Here is a 21,977-nt window from a genome sequence, read left to right as displayed (position 1 = left end):
TGTTAATTATGTATGTGGTAAACTATTTTGTACAACTGTATTTTAATAAGATGCAATCACTTCTGACAGAGAAGACTGAAACCAATCTACCTGAAGATACAAAAAGGCTTCTCCAACTCACATCCTCAGTTCTTTTCTTCACTTCATGTGAGAGGAGTGCTCCAGCTTAATCTGTATTTATGTTTTCTGTAATAAACTTGTTACTTCTTCATTGGTGTATCCTGGGATTTACTAAAACCACTACAATTACAACATGAAAAGAGACCATCCTTGATACATTGTGATCTCCAATGCCAATGGTCCTTACTATTGGTAATTCCACAACTTTTGACTAAGATTATATTGCTGTATGTTGTATTGATTAGGAATCTGCTGCTATGCTATACATTGAATGTACAGGTTTCATTCAACCTTTAACATGTTAATGGTTCATGTTTTTGAAAGAAATATTAATCAATACCCTGTTCCTGTATAATGATTCCACCAGGATTCTGTTCCTGCTCAGGATTCTATTAGATTCTATTCTATTCTATCTTTTTAGTCCTAAAACATCCTGACAAGATTTAATCCAGGGTATGTACTGTTTACTGTAATGAAGGTGTCATTGATGTATAACAGTACAGGCCTGCATCACTTCATATGGTCATGAAAAAGCAAAATTATATTTTAAAACATATTTGTTTTATATACTGCTGATGGAATAAATCTGTTTATTTCACATTATAAAATTTGAAATATTGATTTAGGCTGGAGAAGTACAATTCCAGTATTATTTAGATTTTAATATTTCTTAACTATAACTACTAAGCAGTGTTAAGTATTTGGAGATTAGTGTCTTTCCATGTGTGCGGACAGAAATTGCTCAAGAAAATCAGTGAAGCTGTTGCTTAGGCTACTTCAGGTTGAGTACAATTACCATAATTTATTATGGAGATGGGAGGTGTTTTACCATCTTGTTTGTTTGGTTTGGTTTTCAATACTGTTGAACTTGTCAATTATAATTAATACAAATAAATTAAATTAAATTAAATTAATGTTTGCGTAGAACATATTAAATTATTTGTCTTCTGTACACTATACAAGACAGATTATTAAAATAAATAATATAATTATAATAAACAATATCATTCCCAATATATCAATCAATAAATAGAACATAAAAACGGACCAGAACACAATGCTTCTATTCTGATCAACACGACACTAGTTTAGACCATATCAAAATAATTAACGAGGGAAAAAGTAATTATTCTATGTGTTTGTGTGGATTTGTGTTAATTTAAATAATCTGGATGAAAGGTAAAAAACTAGTCGATACGTCTGTACTACAACTGTATAACATTCTGTACATTGCATTTTCTAGGTTATCTGTGCATTATAGACAGATATCTAATTATTACAAGCCTGTTTCCGCCTAACATAGGCATACTCTCTGTAATAATGCATACTCCTATATTGAACGAGATTGAAAATGCATCTGGATAGACTGATTTCCCTAAATAAAGCTATATACGATATGAAGAGATCCTTGACCCAAATCGAATTATCTGGAAATATTTAACAATTTTCATTGTTGTTTTTAAAATGATCTTAGTTGCTCCCTAAAGCAACATTGATAATCATTTTGGTTTACGATCGTGGTTACGGTTCTGGTTACATACTTTATTACAGAGGTTTGTTTTGGTTTGTTTGTTTGTTTTAACAGCAAATGGATAGTTATTTTAAGAAGAATGTGGACTGTTAAGATTCCTTCACTAGCTAAGCTGCTCCTCCCCAAAACCTTGTGCTGATGACGTTGTCTGCTACACGGTAGAACTATATGCTCCAAGCATAGTTCAAATAGTTTCTGCGTAAAAAGTTACAATGCAGCAATCTACGAATCAAAAATAACAAATAAAATCGATTCGCTTTTTGCTCTCTTCTATTAATGACTTCGAAAACAACAATTGTGGTCCACGATTCCAGCAGAGATACTTCGAAAAGGTAAACATGGCTTTTAATATTTCATAAAGTTACGTTATGTTATATTGATCTACTGAGATCTAAAAATAATATTAAAACCAGCGTACATCTTAAGTTTTACATATACAATGCTGCCACATCAGTTATAATTAGCTGCTTGTTTTCTAACCGTAGAATCAAATATGAATTCATAGGTTTGGATAATAACGTTCCCGTACTCGTGGCAATGTGCCCTTACTTATCAACCCTTAAGTGTACTGAATATTAGCATTCTACTTGACCTCAGTTCTAAGACTGTATACGTTTAAATATCTTTTTATAATGGCGTTTAGGCTTCTTTACTCAACAACTGTATTTTAAAAACTGAACTGATATTTGCTTTTTAAACCTAATAATTTGGGGGTTTGTAAATAAAGTGTGGTCTAATGGCATACTTTAGACGTGAAGCAAATCGGGATATATAAACACACACACAAGGAACTATTTTACCTTAGGTGTCAGAAACTGTAAATAGTTTAAAACCTAGGCTATTATTTATTTCCTTTTAAAAAACGGATGCATGGCTACAGGATGCTAATTTGGTAAATGAGCCTGTGTAGGTTTGATTTATGATCATGTGTTTGTAGCAATCCGTGTGTTGACTGAAAAATACTCAACTTAATTTTGGCAATCCTGGAATGGTTATGTACACATCACATTCAGATTTATACATAATTTAAAACAAACAAATTAAAATGTTTTGTCAATCAGTAGATTGTAATTTCTGACTGGTTCATGTCAATCGATTAAATCTGCTTCTGAAATGTGGTCTCCATTAGGCAAATTAGCTGACGTGTATTTATTCATATAGCGAAATGTTTGATGGTCGATGATTTCTTTCTTAAAAAATAAAATAACCGAATGTGTGTGCATAATGTTGGAATGTAAAGGTCATAGTTCTAGATACCTATTTCCTGTCCACACAAGCAATGCAGCATTGGGGAAACTCAGAAAGTATAATTAGGGTAATTAGACATTAATTCCCCTTGTCATCTCAAGGTCTATGAAGAGTACTTAAGAAGTCCCAGTAGTGACATATCTTTTCAGGATGTATTTGCACTTCAGAGAGATATCAAGGTATTCTGTAAGTCTTTATGTTTCAGTCTTTTTTTTTGTTCATAAATGTGTTAAAATTGAAAATGTAATGCAATTAATTCTTAAATTATTGTTTTAACAGGAAGTTAATAGCAACGTAAGACCAGTTTTGTAGGCAGCTAAATTATTGTTTTAACAGGAAGTTAATAGCAACGTAAGACCAGTTTTGTAGGCAGCTCACAGATTACTGCCAAATGGTTTTACATGAAACAACACATCTATTTTGAAGAGCTGAGGGTATCATAATTTATATCTTTAACCGTGTATGGCTGTTTGGAAAATACAATCTTTCTTCTATGTGTGCCAGTAAGAACAGAAAGCATTTTGCCTTTGGTTTTAATGCATTGCAATTTGTCAAATTTAATTTTAATGTCTTTAGTCAGTTTTATATATAGACAGTGGGCCACTCTTCAGGCAAGTGCAGATACTTACATTTTTCAATCTAGAGGAGTTTAGGGGAGCTCAAAGGGAGAACAGACTTATTCAAGTTTAAAGTGCCCCAGTTTCTTTTTTTTCTCAGGAAAAAACAAATAAGTTCATATAATCTTTAAGTAAATGGGAAATATCCCTTACACTTACTGAAAACACATTTTTTTCTTGTCAAGTTTTTACTGAAAATATATACACTAAATAATGTGCTCTAAGATACTAAGTGTTATGTATTTTAAACAAAGGTTTAATGCAGTAAATGTTCATTTTGAATTACACAACTTTACAGGAAGTTTAGTCGGTTCATTTGCAGCCTTATAACCACTTTTAACATTGGAGAATGTGGAATTATTAGAAATACAGCTGAATCCAATTATTGCAGGGATGTGTAACATACAACTGTAAACCCTTGGCTCAGTTTTCTTAAAATCTTTTCCTTCCATCTCTTTTTAGTTTTAGAATTTACATCAAAAATGATTTGGTGCCACTTCTGATGTCAGGATGAGAACCTATACCCGTGGAGCCCCAACAGTATTTTTCATAAATCTATTCTGGTCTTTGTTGGTCTACTCACTGGAAGAAGACCCCAGAGGGGGAGTACCTTTCCTCAATGGATATTACAATGGCCATTCCATGCTTTATTTCAATAGAGATGAAGTGGGAGCCCTGCAGCAAAAGGCACAGGGTTCACACTATCACATTGCCAAAAAGATTCGTGAGGCTGGACAGACAATGCTTGCCCACCCTGACGAGTATCTCCCGCCATGGGACCCTGTGGATTTCAGTGCTCGCTGGAATGAGATCTATGGCAATAATCTAGGAGTGCTGTCTATGTTCACCATATTGTTTCCCGAAACCATGGGGGCACTGGATCTGGCGAGAGACTACATGGAGAGGATGGCAGCTCAACCTAGTTGGTATATTTTTGCCTTTGTTATTTCTTCCTTGTATGTTTACAGTAATGTGCTCACAATTTAAAAGCTCAGTCTTATGCAAATGCTTTTTGACCCAACAGAGCTAATCAGATAGCCCAGTGTGTTGTCTTTGGTATTCTGAAATAATCCACATTCTAGTACCAGGAATATAAATGTAATAATAGTTATGAATGTGTAGATAAGGAGTGTACATAGTCCTACCACATTTTATTGTGGTCTGAATTTAATGTTTTTAGCACACAAGCAAGACTTTTATTTTTCATGATTATTACAAATCCTCATATAACATTTGAATTTTATAAAAAGTATACCTACAGTTCATACATTGAAAAGGTGTATTCTAAAATTAGGCAGCTCTCAAGTGGTGTATTTTTGAATTGTGATCAACAGTACTTATGATTAAAATACATTGTGATCATGGTCAAAAACATAAATTCCTGTATGAAAATTCTTCTCTATTGGAACTCAGTCTTATTTTATCAGGGGCAACATGGTTTCTCAGTGGTTAGTGCTGCTGCCTCACAGCTAGTTTTACCCATGTTTAATTCCAGACTTTTGATTCTGCCTGTGTGGCGTTTGCATGTTTTCCCTGTGGTCACATATGGGTTTTTGCTTTGGTTTCCTTCCGCTTCTCAAAGACATGCTGTTTAGGTTGATTGGCTACTCAAAATTGCCCTGTAGTTGTGTGAGTGTGGTGTGTATGTTTTAGTACTGCACTGCAATATACTGGAGTTTTGAGGTGTGAACCAGAATTCATAAGATATTAACTTCCTTTTTCAGCTAATGTTTGCAGGATATTTGTTTTTTATTTAAAATATTTCTGCCTCGTTTTTGTGTAGTCATCAGCTCAAGCTTCCTTGCTTGTAAATTCCCACTCTGCCAGAGCTAACCTCCTTAAGCCTATTTCTCTGTTTTTCTTCTTTTTAATATTCTAATAATATATAACATGTGGCAGTGTTGGATTAAAGATTTCTGTTTGATCCATTGACTGTTTTGTTTTTCTGGGAATTTAGATTGGTATTCTATTTATTTTTTCATGAACTTAAAAATTGTGTGTGTGTATACACTACTGTTCAAAAGATTGGGGTCACTTAGAAATTTCCCTGTTTTCCATGAAAACATACATTAAATGAGTTTGAATAGGAAATATAGTCATTGACAAGGTTAGAAATAATTATTTTAAATTAAAATAATAATTGTGTCCTTCAATCTTTGCTTTCATCAAATAATCCTCAATTTGCAGCAATTACAGCCTTGCAGACATTTGGCATTCTAGTTGTCAATTTGTTGAGAGTATCTGAAGAGATTTCACCCCATGCTTCCTGAAGCACCTCCCTCAAGGCACTTCTTACATACCATACGGTCAAGCTGCTCCCACAACAGCTCAATAGGGTTGAGATCCGGTGACTATGCTGGCCACTCCATTATAGACAGAATACCAGCTGACTATTTCTTCCCTGGATAGTTCTTGCATAGTTTGGAGCTGGGCTTTGGGTCATTGTCCTGTTGTAGGAGGAAATTGGCTCCAATCAAGTGCCGTCCACAGGGTATGGCATGGTGTTGCAAAATGGAGTGATAGCCTTCCTTCTTCAAGATCCCTTTTACCCTGTATAAATCTCCCACTTTACCACCACCAAAGCATCACCAGACCATCACATTGCCTCCACCATACTTGACAGATGGCGTTAAGCACTCCTCAAGCATCTTTTCATTTGTTCTGCGTCTCACAAATGTTCTTCTTTGTGATCCGAACATCACAAACTTAGATTTGTCTGTCCATAACACTGTCCTGTAATCGAACCCACAATTGCTGATGCTCCAGATACTCAACTAGTCTAAAGAAGGTCAGTTTTATTGCAGTTTTCAGCTGTGCTAACATAATTGCAAAAGGGTTTTCTAATGATCAATTAGCCTTTTAAAATGATATTGGAGTAGCAAACACAACATGCCATCCCCGCTAGATAGCACTTCACAGTTTTATTATGCTTCTTGTGTTTTCGATTTGTTTTCCTCCTTGCTCCCTTTCCTGTAGCCCTTGACTGTGACCCTACATCTTGACAGCACTTAGCTTTTACCATCCAGGATGTAGGACCTCACTTACTGTGCTTGCCTGTGTAAATTGTAAATTGGAACTTGTGAAATGTAATATATTTTGAATTACTATGTTTTATGTAAATTGAATTTGTAATGATTGATGCCTTTTACTTAACTGTATTTTTACACTTTGTTTTGCACTTATGTTGTAAGTCGCCCTGGATAAGGACGTCTGCCAAGAAATAAAAATAATAATAATTGGAACACAGGACTGATGGTTGCTGATAATGGGCCTCTGTACACCTATGTAGATATTACAAATCAGCCGTTTCCAGCTACAGTAGTCATTTACAACATTAACAATTTCTACACTGTATTTCTGATCAATTTGATGTTATTTTAATGGACAAAAAAAATGCTTTTCTTTCGAAAACAAATACATTTCTAAGTGACCACAAACTTTTGAATTGTAGTGTATATTAAACCTAAAACATCATAATTGGATAAGTCTCCACCCCCTGAGTTAATACTTGGTGGAAGCACTTTTTGTTTAGGCACTGCCATATAACTTTGGTTGTGTGCTTAAGGTTGTTGTCATGCTGAAAGGGAACTTTTGTCCCAGTTTCAGCATTCTTGCAGTGTGCAGCAGGTTTTCATCAAAGACTTTGCTCAATTCATTTTCCCTTCTATCCTGAGTGCCCCAGTCCCTGTCAATGATAATCCCCATAACATGATTCTGCTGCCACAATGTTTCACAGTACAGATGGTGTTTTTTGGGTGATGCATTTTGGTGCGTTTGTGCCGAGCATAAAGCTTTTTTTTAGGCCACAAAGTTCTATTTTAGTTTCACCAGACCACAACACTCTTTGGCAAATGACTAAGTTGCACGTTGAGTCCTAATACTTATACCTAGTCTTGGTAGGTGTTAGGGTTAATGATATGTGGGGGGAATTATGTATTTATGTATGTCATCTTTATAAACAAATGTATCCCAAAATTCAGGATTCTACTACACTTTATTTTTCAGGTTGGTGAAAGATGCTCCCTGGGATGAGGTACCTTTTGCCCATTCTCTTGTTGGATTTGCCACTGCTTACGACTTTCTTTATGACTACCTAAGCAAGCCCCAGCAGGAGCGCTTTCTGCAAGTGATTGCCAATGCTACAAGATACATGTATGAGAAATCTTACATCCGGGGATGGGGATTCCAGTACCTTCACAATCACCAGCCAACTAACTGTGTGGCCCTTCTGACTGGAAGCCTTGTTCTAATGAACCAAGGTGAGTATTGTATTAAACCTGTTGAATTGTTGAAAGATTAAAAAACAGTACAGTAATCTTGCCTTTATACCACAAAAGGAAATGTCTAAAGTATTTTGTCAAATGGTTAATGATGTATATACAGTAATTTGTTTCTTTCATACTTGAATGAAATCTGTTTTTTACAGATACAACTCACACTCGGTGATTTTCAAGGGAGGTTTATTGCCACATGTAGGATTACAGGAACAATCATACACAAAGGCAGCTCCACACTCTCGCAGGGCACTACTACTGAGCTAAACCCCATGCGCCTGCCCTTAAAAACCATCCCCCCCTGCTGGTAGTCACCTATCCCCAATCATTCACCCTATGTGATAACCCACATAATCCAATGAAATACAAACAATAACACATGATAGGGACTTGATTGAGCAGGGACCCACCACAATTACATGCAAGGTGCCCTAGCGCTCCCATTGCACACAACATATTGCTATGCCGATATGCAAGAGGAATTAGTCCGCAACAAGACAATCATGTATGGCTTGCACAATAGCACGTAGCACTAATAATAATAATAATAATAATAACAATGAAAATGTTATTGATAGAGCACCTTTCTTACAAAGTTTGCAGCCCAAAATGCTTTACATTCAAAAATGTAAATGATACAAATACTAAAAAAAATATTAGTTAAAATAACAATAGTGACAAATGAAATTCATAGATAAGTATACTCCATATTATTAGTAGATACAAAAGTTTGAAATTGGTTTTGCATCTACTTTCTCTAGAACCTTAGAAAGGGAAGATAATAGGTTGGTAGTGAATTAGGGTCAGCATTGGATATTGCTTTAGAAATTTATTGGTTCTTAGGTCTAGTGTACAAGTTGTGGTTTTCCAAAAAAATCACAGCGCTTAACATAAATCAGCAAATTACTTAATTTTACATAAATACATATAAGCATAATATGAAACCTATATATCACAAGAAACATAAGACACTGATGTTTTTCATTCTTCTATAATTGGTTTATTTTTGGAATGAATACAAAAATGTGCATTGTCATAGAAAAGAAACAGATGCCATTTTTATTTTCAAAACAACCCAATTTTCAGAAATAACCTGGATTATAAACACTTAAAAAATCTAATTAATATGAATCCCCAGAATGTTCTTTTTAAAATACAAGAAAACACAGATGTTTATGTAAGAGAATTTGGAAATGCTTGGTTTTTCAGTCAATCTAAATAGTTGAACTGAGGGACGATGCGGTCAAGACACAGATGTGCAATAATCATTTATTTTGACAAAAATATTAAACTAATATCATTCAATTATATTACTGAAAATAAGTAATACTAAGCTTCTGCTGGATTACAGTAAGAAACAGATAATACCCATTTTCTTCTTTCTCCTCACAGTACAGCTTATAGGCCAGTCTGGTCAGGCAGTAAGTGGTGTGTCTCTCTGTCTCTCCTCTCCAGCTCTGTCTTGTGTCTCGTTGCAGGATGAAGAAGTTAAGAGAACTCAAATTCTCTTTGTTTTCCCTTTTATAAGGTTTCCTTCCAACCAATAGCATTTTGCCACCACCATGACTTGGGTGCCTTATGCTAAAGTAATTTAGAAGTGGGGGTCATTTCGAATTTGGCTAGGAGCCAATCAGAGGACAGGTCCCTTTTGGTCTCTGGTCATAAAGATAGGGTTACCAGGGCTACCAGGGCTACCAGGGAACTTAGATAAAAGGGAGGAGGTCTGTTTCCTCTACCAAACCAGATGGTATAGAATTTCCCATAGAAAAATATATTCTAACAAATAATATCTTACATTTACAAATACTTATTCAAGAGATACAATAAGTTTTACAAGTAGTGCACCTGTCTAGAAACTAGTCAGAATTACACCGCAAACCAACAAAAATGGAACTAATCGGACAGTCGGCTTGTGCTGTGTGTTATATATAAAAACATCTTCAAAATGTACAGATTATTGTTGTTGTCGTTATTACTACCAGTAATATTTAGTAATAATAACTACTACTACTACTAATAATAATAATGCATGTACATTGCTTAGTTTGCATTGATTTTAAACGGGTGTGTTTGGCTCGGGGCAGATGTGATCTTTCTCCTTTGCAGAGAAATCGGCCGGTCGGGGTTGCCATGTGGAAATGCATCTCGGACTATTACTACTTATTTATTATTTACTATTATTATTTATTATAACCCCCCTTCTGAGGCATGGTGTGGAATGTGAGTGAGGGACCCGTTGCAGTGTGCGGTGCTTCATGACAAAATCGCCACTCTCCTGGAGAAGCGAGCAATATGCGAAAGGCCCCGTCCAGGGCAGTATGAGGGATTCTATTCCCCATACTTCTTAGTGCACAAGAAAGATGGTGGTTTCCGCACCATCTTGTATCTGAGGCGCCTGAAGCGCCACTTTAAGGCTCAACCTGTCCACCATGTCCCAGGCCATCCAGCCTGGTAACTGGTTCATCATGGTGAATCTGACAGTTGCCTACTTTCACATACCCATTGCGCAGGCAAGTTTCTCCGCTTTGCCTTCAAGGGCCGAGTGTTCGAGTTTGCTGTTCTCCCCTTCGGTCTGTAGATAACCCCATGCACTTTCTTCAAGCAAAAATTAGTGTACAGTATTGCCTTTTGGCAATTGAAACTCCATCCATCCATCCAGAGATAAAGTAAACAAACATGAACCTGGACACAAATGAGCTTGCCACCCTTTTTTTTTACATTCATCTGTGCTGACAAACAAAAAAAGCGTAGTGAAAAATGAATTTGGGTAAAGACATGGTTGGGTAGGCGAGGGTAATATGGGCAGTATACTCTGCTGTGACAGCTGGCGGTGAGCGACAGTCATAGACTATATCCATCCCAATTTATGATTATCACATTGTATTGATATTTTGTGCACACCTGGGTCAATTACAGATATTAATTGGTATTTTTAAGAAAATATTATTTTCCCTGTATTAGAGTATGCCCTAAAACAGGTCAGTGGTCAAGCGATGGCTTCGCGCACCCTCTCACTCACACTATAAGTTCATTGGTAGCGGGTACAAGCTCTGACCAGGCTGCTTGTCATCATGATTGGTGCAGATTTGTCAGGATGGCCAAATCAGGTTAAAATTGGGCTACGTTTCATGTAGTGTTTGCCTAGCTTAAGGCAGGATCCCTCTCAAGTGTCTTCATGACAAGTTGCTGCAATGACAATCTTGGCCAACAGGACCCAATGAGATTATGTACACGTTTCCATTTTTACTGCATTTCTTTATTGTAGAGTGTTTTATGCTCATATGTCTTCTTAGAGTAATACCATATTTTGGGAATTTAAGAAAATAATGGAATTCAGCTAAATAGCCACATGATGCCACATTGGATCTTTGACTTCACTTTCAGCTCTTAGGGTATAATTAGTGTATAACTCCATAATGAGTGCAAATATGTTTTTTCCTAAGAGTACCTTTTCTGTGACCTTTGACCTTTCCAATATGTCAAATGCAAGAAAGGCCTAAAACTCCTTAGGGCTACAGATAATGCCCTGGTTACTATGAGGTTTTTGTGGCCTTTGAGCAGAGAGGAGAGCACTGAGTGGTGAGAAAGAGGAGAAGGAAGATACTTCAGTAGGATATACAGAGAGAGCTGGTGCTTCAGCAGGGAGTGGATGAGCAGAAGGGGTTGTTGAAGAGGTTTTAGAGCAGAAAAAGGTATGTACAGCAAGAATACATCTGCAACTTTTAGGACCTTCTTTAAGGCCTGCATGAGAAATCAAACAATCACACAGTTTCAATTAACTTTGAATTAACTCTGACTTGTACGGTTCTGAGTGCAAAATAAATGCAACAGAAATAAATGAGTAGGATGGTTTGGGACATCGATCATCTGTTTTTTCGAAGGCTGGGTTTTGAGGTGCGGTGCATCTGTGTGTCACTACTGAAGGAAGAAAAGAGGTTAAGTAAGGTAAGACACAATTATCATGAAGCACCTGAATGACACAGCTGCTAGCACTGATGGGAGGCAATCATGCTACCACCAATAGCTGTAACAATGCAAATTACATTTGACAATTCATTCTTACCATGTGCCATGTTTGCGTATGTTATACATTTTCAGCAATTTACAAATTCAGTTACAAACTACTTTTGATTTAGGTTGAATATTCCTTAATGTCCTACAATTCCAAAACCGACTTTTATCAAATCTTAGTTACCCATGGCAGTTGTCTATTTTTCATCTGTTTAATTTCACCCACCCCTTAGTTGTAATGTTTTTCAATGCTTTAATTTCTCCCCTTGTTATCACTCTGTCTGCTTGTTTATACTGGGTGTGGTCAAATTGCACAGACTGTCCTCATTCTGCACAGAATATGACAGTTTATTCAATGAAGGCTCAGACTTTCAGCAGTAAATTTGCAGGAAAACTGCTTACATCATGGATTCCCAAAGTGCGGCCCCCCAAAGCCAACCTTCAACCCCCCCCCATTTTCTGAACATTTACTATATTTTTACACTTTCTGAAAATGTTCTGTTGCAAATTGGACATTTAATTTGGGGGAAAATAATAAAACAAAAATTAAAGTAAATTAATGTTCCCTAACAGAAATGTATAGGATATTAAAAGGTGTGATTTGGGACATATTTTGTTTTCATCTGTGGTTCGTTTTGTACTATGGCCCCCCATCCCATGCAACCTCTGGAAATTGGCCCTCCATCACCAGACATTGAGAACCCCTGGTTTACATGATCTAATATTCCAGTAATACATATTGGCAGTAATGGCCTACTTCCTTATGAACCAGCATTTAAACATAATGTGTACTACATCAGGTGAATATTTGTTGTGGGTGGTCAGTCAATGCAAGTTTTTTTTGTTGTACATGTTGCGTTTATTTTAACTTCTTAGTTAATCTCTGGATAAGGGTGTCTGCTAATAAATACATACATGCATGCAGACATGGCCGAAAGTATTGGTACCTTTCCACTTTTTAAAAAAAACTACATTTTCTCTGAACTAAGTAGAAATTGATCAAAGTGTTTGGTATCCACCATTCTTTATTTCACATTCAATAGAACAGAAACTTTGCTTTTGATTTATGACGTAACATATTACTTTAAATAGTAAAACAAATGAAAATGGCACGAACAAAAATATTGGGACCCTTAACCTAATATTTCATTGCACAGCCTTTAGAGACAATAACTGCAATCAATCGCTGTCTGTAGCTCTGAATGAGATTTCTACACTTCTCGACTGGTAGTTTGGCCCACTCTTGAGCAAACCGCTCCAGTTCTCTCAGGTTTGATGGGTGCCTTTTCCCATCTGCTAGTTACAGCTCTTCCCACAGATGTTCAATGTGATTTAGATCAGGACTCATAGATGACCACTTCGGAACTGTCTTTTCTTCTCATCTATTCTTGGGTGGTTTTTGAGGTATGCTGAACCTCCTCTGTGTTTCAAGGTAGGGATGGTGTTCTTTCTTGCGTCAATGTTCCTATTGCGGCCACGTCCAGGGATGTTGGCTACAGTCCCATGGGCCTTAAACTTCTTATTGATATTGGCAACAGTGTTCACAGGAATATCAAGCTCTTTAAGGTCTTGAAGGGCCATGCTTGGCTGTTCCCTTCTTTCTAACCTCCTCAGACAACTCTGTAGTTTTCCTTCTCTTTTCCATGTTCAGTGTGATACACACAGTGACACAAAACAGCAGAGTGAGTACTTTTCCCCATTTAAACTGGCTGAATGAGTGATAATGCGATTGAAGACATCTGTGATACTAATTAAAAGAGAATGGTCTGCTTGAGGTATCACTATAATACAGTTATTTCATATAACTTCTAAAGGGTATCAATAATATTGTCCAGGCCATTTTAGAATGTCTTTATAGAATAAGCAAGAATTCTTTTTGAATGTTTGCTATGTTCTACTGCAAACCAAAGACATGCATGTATGGATGGATAGATCTTTAATTTCAGCACTTTTCAGGGTTAATAGTGCACTTTTTTAATAAAATGTAAGGGTACCAATACTTTCGGCCACATCTGTAAATAAATACATAATAATGATAATAATAATAATAATAATAATAACTAGTAGTGAGAGAGAGACGGGGAGGGGGGGTTCAAATAGGGCTATAGTACAATTATTGATGTGTTATATTTTACAACTAAAACAGTTTATACATATTATTTAATTCAAGTTGAATTTTGAAATGCATCTATTACTTTTTACTTTATACTGAAGTGCTTTTATATATGAAGTGCTTTGAAATGGCTCTGTCTGTCTATTACAGCTGTGTACATCAATGCAGAAAATGCGCTTTTCAACAGGGCTGTTTGTGTTGCATTTAGTTTCCTGGCAGTGTCTTTATTCTGTGTGCCAGTGGGCATTGCTGGCTGAATGGCGAGGGGCACATTCAGTGCTGTATAGATGCTGACACCAACAAGCATGTCACCAGCAGTATATAACTCGTTCCAGACAATGTTAGAGCTGCTTGGAGATCTGAACATGGAATTAGAAAGAGTGCACAGAGCATTAGTTCCAAAATCGAAAGACACAGCAGCACCCCTGTGCTCGATCATTGTCAGATTCCTTGCCTTTAAAGTAAAACGGACAGTTTTGTTACAAGCCTGGAAACAAAGAAAAAACGAATTCAAAGGACAGATAATATTCTTCGATCAGGACTACTCCCCAGAAGTACAGAGGCAGGAGGAAGCAAGTATGACAAGTGATCAAACTTCTGAGGGAGAAAAACATAAATGCACAATCTCCATATCCAGCACAGTTAAGAACTCTGAGTAGGGGTGGGAGGTTTCCCCTCACTAATGGACACACTCCCTACACTGAAAGAGCTAGGGATCACCATGAAAGTAGACGGGAGGGAAATTGTGGAGAAAGAACATAAACAGTCCAGTAATCAAAACGTTAACGTAACTTAACTTTCTATTCTGGATTATTTGGGGTTAGTAATACAACTAGGGTAAAAGGATACCCACATAAAAATGGAAATCTGAAAGCAGTTTCCTTATAGAATAAGTCTACATGTAAACTGGAAGCTTGGATTACGTATTACAATTTTAATTAAAATAAGTAAATTAAAGGAAGGAAAAATAATTATGAATGTTACAGTGAATACCTACATTTGTTACCTGATATACTGTTGTTAATTGTTTGGGGCTGCTGCTGCGTTGGAAATGATATGTTATAAAAAGAAAAAAGGTGGCTTTCACTTCCCCATCCCCTTAATGCTGTCTCGCATCTGGGCGGTACTAATATAGTTTGTTATCCCTGTCTTACTAAACATAATGTTTACTTTTGATTACAGAAAGGTTCACGTAAACGATTGAAAATATGACGGGGATTAATTATACAAAATAAAAATGTAATAGTTTAATGTCTCAGTGTACTCTGAAATTAAAGCATAGAACAAATAACCAATTGGAGATAAAAAAATAAATCATGGAATACGCATAACGTAAATCAGATGTATTTGAGAATTAAACGTGCTGGTGGCCAAGAGAATAAGCTTTCAAACGATGTGCGCATTGTAGGAATACAGTGTAACTTCTATGCACAGGAGCTGCGTGTAACACTGGCAAATAATGCTTAAGAGGGTGTAGTAACACAGTATATAACTCTGAAATGTACATTATTTTTCAGTTTTTGGTAACCTAAACTTTTTTTTTAACCTTTGGCAATTTACCACTTACCTTTGTACCACTTCAGGTACAAAGTTCACCTTTTTTTGTTAATAAACCTCAACTAAAGTATCTAGGGCAACTAAAATAGCAGAACATGTAGAATTCCTTCGGGCAACGTGGGCAAAGAAGGAGAGGAATTGCGTTAACATCTTCAGACTAAATTTGGGTTACCAGCCACTGATTTCTTTAGATTTTTACAGCTGAGACATTATCTGACAACCCATCTGGAATGGCAGGAAATAAAAAGACAACCGTCAAACATCGAAAAGTACTTTATCAGTATAGGTGAGGGTCAAACGGTAAGAAAGGTAATTTCCAACCTCTGCCGCATACTACAGACTGTTCTTGCAGATAATGTTTAAATTGTTATATTTCAATGGAACTTGGTATGACAGGAGCACAGTATATACACTGGGGGTTTTGATAAATGATACATATTTATTTCTTTTTCAATATGATTTTGAGGATATTTTTAAAGGAGAGACACACTGCAGAAACAAAAGCAGACTACTGTATATCTACTTCATTTTCTTTTCTTTTGTTACTCTTGTTTCTGCTACTATAATTTTAAATTGGGTAGACTGGATATGAGTACTTTAAAAGTGATATATTTTAATATCAATGGTATTAACAGTCCTATCAAGAGGAAAAAGCTGTTGTCACAGTTGAAACCTACAATGCACATTAACTTTTATACAAGAAACTAATCTTACAGATGTTGAACATAGAAAGTTAAGAAGGGAATCGTCAGATCAGATATTTTTTCTACTTCTGAATTGGGGGGGAATAAAAAGGGTAGCGATATTAATTAATTAATAAATCGGTCAATTTTACTCAAATAGACCAAAATCAAGATACCCAAGGTAGATACACCGATCACCCATAACATTATGACCACTGACAGGTGAAGTGAATAACACTGATAATCTCATTATCGTGGCACCTGTCAGTGGGTGGGATATATTAGGCAGCAAGTGAACATTTTATCCTCAAAGTTGATGTGTTAGAAGCAGGAAAAATGGGCAAGCGTAGGATCTGAGCGACTTTGACAAGGACCAAATTGTGATGGCTAGACGACTGGGTCAGAGCATCTCCAAAACTGCAGCTCTTGTGGGGTGTTCCCGGTCTGCAGTGGTCAGTACCTTTCAAAAGTGGTCCAAGGAAGGAAAAGCAGTAAACATGACAGGGTCATGGGCGACCAAGGCTCGTTGATGCACGTGGGTAGCGAAGGCTGGCCCGTGTGGTCTGAACCAACAGACGAGCTACTGTAGCTCAAATTGCTGAAAAAGTTAATGCTGGTTCTTATACAAAGGTGTCAGAACACACAGTGCATCGCAGTTTGTTGCGTATGGGGCTGCGTAGCCGCAGACCAGTCAGGGTGCCCATGCTGTCTACTGCCAAAAGCACCTGCAATGGGAACGTGAGCATCAGAACTGTACCACGGAGCAATGGAAGAAGGTGGCTTGGTCTGATGAATCAAGAGTTCAAGCTGTTGGCTTGGCCTCCAAATTCCCCAGATCTCAATCCAATCGAGCATCTGTGGGATGTGCTGGACAAACAAGTCCAATCCATGGAGGCCCCACCTCGCAACTTACAGGACTTAAGGGATCTGCTGCTAGTGTCTTGGTGCCAGATACCACAGCACACCTTCAGAGGTGTGATGGAGTCCATGCCTCGATGGGTCAGGGCTGTTTTGGTGGCAAAAGGGGGACCTACACAATATTAGGCAGGTGGTCATAATGTTATGGCTGATCGGTGTATGTGATGGTAGTAGGTATGATAGCAGAAGAGGAAGAATCATTGGTCAATATATATGACGCCAAATTCTTTAAAGCAGTAGTGAAGCTATTGCCAAGTAAGGCTAAGGGGATAATTATTTTGGGAGGGGACTTTGTGTAATAAACACAAAAATTTATAAATTGCCATTTGATGAAGGGCCTCCCTCTAGAAAATCTAAAATGAAATGAAATCATCTGCATAAGAATGGTAGGAGAAATCATGGGATACATTCATGTGTAATTGATTGAATGGACAGTGTGACTATTCAGGAGGCTTAATGGTCAGGTGGGATCTTCTACTTTTGTCTTTATTTGGTAGAATAGAAACCCGTAAGAATTAACATATTGCCTAGACTTTTGTTTTTATTCCAATCTCTGCCTATTCCAGTTCCAACTACTACTTTTAAAATGTTAGCTAGATCCATAATAAAATGTATTGGCTTGAATCTGCCAAACTTAAAATTATACTACTGGGCAGCCCAATTTAGTGAAATGGTGACAAGGATACAATATAATAAAGACACTAGATGGTTGCAGCTAGAACAAAACTGATGCTCTCATGTTTCTTTGGATACACTATCATTTGTGAAAAATTAATTTATAAACAAAATTTAAATTAAGAATAAATGGTTATGCTGTACACTCAAAATATGGTCAGAAAACCAAAAGAAACTAAGGTTGTCAACTAAAGTATCTAGGGCAACTAAAATAGCAGAACATGTAGAATTCCTTCCGGCAACGTGGGCAAAGAAGGAGAGGAATTGCGTTAACATCTTCAGACTAAATTTGGGTTACCAGCCACTGATTTCTTTAGATTTTTACAGCTGAGACATTATCTGACAACCCATCTGGAATGGCAGGAAATAAAAAGACAACCGTCAAACATCGAAAAGTACTTTATCAGTATAGGTGAGGGTCAAACGGTAAGAAAGGTAATTTCCAACCTCTACCGCATACTACAGACTGTTCTTGCAGATAATACACTTGATGTAAAAGAAAAGTGGAATTGGAAATGAACACAATTATTTCAGATTAATCTTGGGAACAAATATGTTATGAAGGTCACAAATTGACAAAAGTTCCATTATGTAAAGAATTTAATTGGAAAACAAAAATAAGATTGTTTAAGACCCCCCTTATACAAAACAAGATCAATAGACAGACTTTAGAGTTATTTTGGAGAGGTTGTAAATTGGTAGGAGATCATACTCATGTGTTCTGGGATAGCCCAAAATTAGAGCAGTTTTGGAAAGGTATTGAAATGGAATTGCAAACTATTTTAAATATAACAATTCCGTTTGAACCACTGTATTAGGTGTTAGGAGACTCCCCAGAAGTTTTAGAGGACAGGAATAAATGTTACCTTTTACAGGTACTTTTAATGATTAGCAAGGAAAACCATGACTAAATGCTGGTTGAAGCCAGACCCACCAACACTGACCAAATACAAACAGTGTACTTCATGGAATTGACAACAGCAAAACTACATTTGACAATGGAAAGGTGGTCTAGGTGGTCCCCAACTATTATTCACTTTGATTTACCAATTAAGTGAATGTAATATTTTTATTTTGTATTATTATTATTATTATTATAAATTTACTTATCTATTTTTTATTTATTTTTTAATGGATTTGTATTGTATTTGTATAACAAAAAAGTCTGTTTTGCAGTGTAGGAAATTAAGGAATATTTGATCTAAATCAAAAGAGACAGTCCATGTGTAATTTGTAACTGAATATGCAAATTAGTGATGAACTGACACCGGTGATTAAATGTTTGTGATGAAAAGTACATAATGAAAAGACGGGATCCTGTTCCACACAGTATAAAAAATGTAAAGTCTTCCACAAAAACTCACAAAAACATTTTGTGAAAAGTGGCTGTGGTATGTTTGTTTTGAGTGAGGTTTGTCCCCAGTGATTGTGTACCCATGTTGCACGTTCAATTTACGAAAAACCTGCAGTATCTGAAAATGTAGTTTTCAGCCATGTTCAGTTCACCTTTTGGTGACTTCTGCTCTTAATCTATTTGTGCAAATGTAATTAAACTTTGTATGCTTGATTCATGTTATCTTCAGGTTTCTCAAAATCAAATTGCTACAATGTAATTAAAATCTGGTGGCTAAAAATCACAGTTTAGCTTTTCACTATTTGTATATATTGCTCTATAGATTTGTGATTAGGGAATCCAATCGCTTTTTTCAGTCCCAGGATTTCGGGATTGTTGTTTTTAAAATCCCGGGATTAAAAAGAGCTTCCCAGCTAACACACATAATATTACGCTGCTGCAACGGTGTGGCGTTGTGTATTAGCTGGGTAAGTTTTAAATGTAGTAATAATTATAAAGAATCAACGAAAACAACAAAACAAATGGCCTATTGTTTTCTTAAATACGTTAACGTTTTTATTTATGTATCACATCATGGATCGCATTGAATGTTAGCCTAGAGTTTCGGAGATGAGATGAATGCATTATTAGACTAACTATAATGTAGGCTATATACTACACTAATATATAAAAAAAGCCATTATGTACTAGAATAAGCCATGCTTTTTATGTAACAATTGAGAAAACAGTTAAGGCATGAATTTAGACATGCACATTTGCACACAAAACAGCCACAAGCACTAGTAGCACTACTACTACTACTACACTAAAACATACACTGAACAGTTAAACATTATATATGATAGGCCTATGGTTTTTAGGTTTTATTTATTATCTGTTTCTTAATACAGCAATTTAAAAAGAATGAAGAAAACTAAAGTCAATTGTCTCTTTTAGACCATTGTGTATGTTGTGTACAGAACACATGCGGCTAAAATGCAATTTCAGACTCCACACTGGTTTGGTAGAGTTGACATCAGAAAGTTAATGTTAATTGCAGGTACAGCCCCCGTCCCCCTGCGCTTTCAAAGAGGATGACTTCTGTGTTGATGCAGTTCATCATACGTTGCTGCTGCTTCTGCATCACTCACACAGGTCATGAACTTTAGCTGCCCCTTTGAAGCTGGAGTCCGCGGGACCTCAGCAGTGCCTTCCTCTGCCGATCGTCTGAACTCGGGCTGAATGTGTGGGTGGTTAAACTTCAGATTCACATTTTGAGCAGATGACGAGTCTCTATTAATTCTTGAACATTTTCTTTAATAAATAGCTTATAGCACGGAGTACAAGAATTACTGTGCCGCCACATTTTTCATTAGCCACAGTCCCATGATCCCGGGTATTTCACGATTTCAATCCCGGTATTTCGGGACTAGAAAATTGCCTGGGATCCCGGGATTGGATTCCCTATCTGTGATCCATTGTAATATCCCCCTTAAACTTGACACTAATATCAACTGGGGGTGTAGCTGTAGCGAATGAGAGCGGGGGGCAGAGCAAGCCACTTAAAGTTTTAAAGTGTGTTTTCTTTTTTGTATGTTTTTCACGTATTTGTTTGGCCAGCCGTCAACGATTGTTGGCTGGGCACCCTGATAACCCCTTGAGCAGTGACAATGTACTGGTAGATCTACAATTGACTGTGCACAAAATATTGCTTTAGGCATGAGTCAAACTGAATTTTAAAGTGTTTGCTGTAGGGATATATTGTTACTACTGTAGTCACAAATGAAATGCTGTGGGAATTACATCTGATGTTCACTCCTATTAAGCAATTATGTTACTTATAAACAAGGTTCAATACGTTTTAATTGTATTAGTTGCTCCCATTCAACTTGAATAAGTTTGCTTGATGGTTGTTGCTTTTGATTCCAAACTCTTACCATGAAGACCAAGGAGCTTTCAAAACTGCTCCACTATAAAGTTGTGGAAATGTACAGATCTGTGGAGTGGTATAACAAGACTTCAAATGGCATTGAATATTCTTTGGAGCAGTGTCAAGTCCATCAATAAGAAGTGGGAGGTATATAGCTATACAGAATCTGCTTACAGACGGCTGACCACCCAAACTGAGTAGCAAAGTAAGAAGGGCATTGTTCAGAGAAGCCAACAAGAGGCCAATGACAACTCTGAAACACCCTCTGAAGTGTTCCATGAGTTAACTGAGAGGCAATAAGGAAGCCAATTGGAATTTGCAAATAGCCATGTGAGAGACTGAAAAGATGTGTCAAAAGATTTTGTGGTGCAATGAAACAAAAAATGAACTATTTGGCCATAAGTACAAAGCGTTATGTCTGGCGCAAACCCAACACAGTACATCATCCAGGTAACACAATCCCTACTGTGAAACATGGTGGTGGCAGCATCATGATATGGGAATGCTTTCCACTGCCAGGGACTAGGAAGCTTTAGTAGAGGGCAAAACGTATGGAGCTCAATACAGGCAGATCCTTGAGAAAAAGTTGCTTCAGTCTGCCTTTCAGGAGCACAATGAGCCCAAACACACAGCGAAACTGACACTGGAGTGGTTTAAAAACAAGAAAGTGAATGTTCTGGAGTGGCCCAGTCAAAGACAGGACTTGAATCCACTTTGAGAATCTCTGGCAAGACTTGAAGATTGCTGTCCACCAACAATCCCCATCAAACTTGACAGAATTTTTGCCAAGAATAATGGGTGGATAGTGCACAATGCAGATGTCCATGTCTAGTAGATACTCACATATATAATTGCTGCCAACAGTTTTATTTTTTCATTAACTATTGATTCACTATAAAAATGATCTTGCCTCTTCAAAGTGTAGAGTAGGTTTTGTATATCAAAGGGACATAAATCCCTTTTATAT

The 21,977-nt window shown here is 36.8% G+C and overlaps 1 protein-coding gene across 3 annotated transcripts in view; it reads left to right on the top strand.

Moving 5' to 3' along the window:
• Positions 1–1,767: 1,767 nt before the first annotated feature.
• The window catches only part of dse (dermatan sulfate epimerase), a 49,566-nt gene continuing 29,356 nt past the window's right edge, over positions 1,768–21,977 (top strand). Inside the window, exons 1-4 of one of the 3 annotated variants that reach the window (XM_066699611.1) lie at positions 1,768–1,983; positions 3,001–3,078; positions 3,979–4,442; positions 7,522–7,775. In XM_066699611.1, the coding sequence (XP_066555708.1) occupies positions 4,027–4,442; positions 7,522–7,775 (670 nt within the window). In that variant the 5' untranslated portion in view covers positions 1,768–1,983; positions 3,001–3,078; positions 3,979–4,026. Of the gene's footprint in view, positions 1,984–3,000; positions 3,086–3,978; positions 4,443–7,521; positions 7,776–21,977 lie in introns of all 3 variants that reach the window. The other 2 variants (XM_066699699.1, XM_066699531.1) reach the window with 2 other exon arrangements.

Source organism: Amia ocellicauda, chromosome 1 (genome assembly GCF_036373705.1).
Source record: "Amia ocellicauda isolate fAmiCal2 chromosome 1, fAmiCal2.hap1, whole genome shotgun sequence".
Lineage (NCBI taxonomy): Eukaryota > Metazoa > Chordata > Actinopteri > Amiiformes > Amiidae > Amia > Amia ocellicauda.
This window is presented reverse-complemented; position numbering and strand designations above follow the sequence as displayed.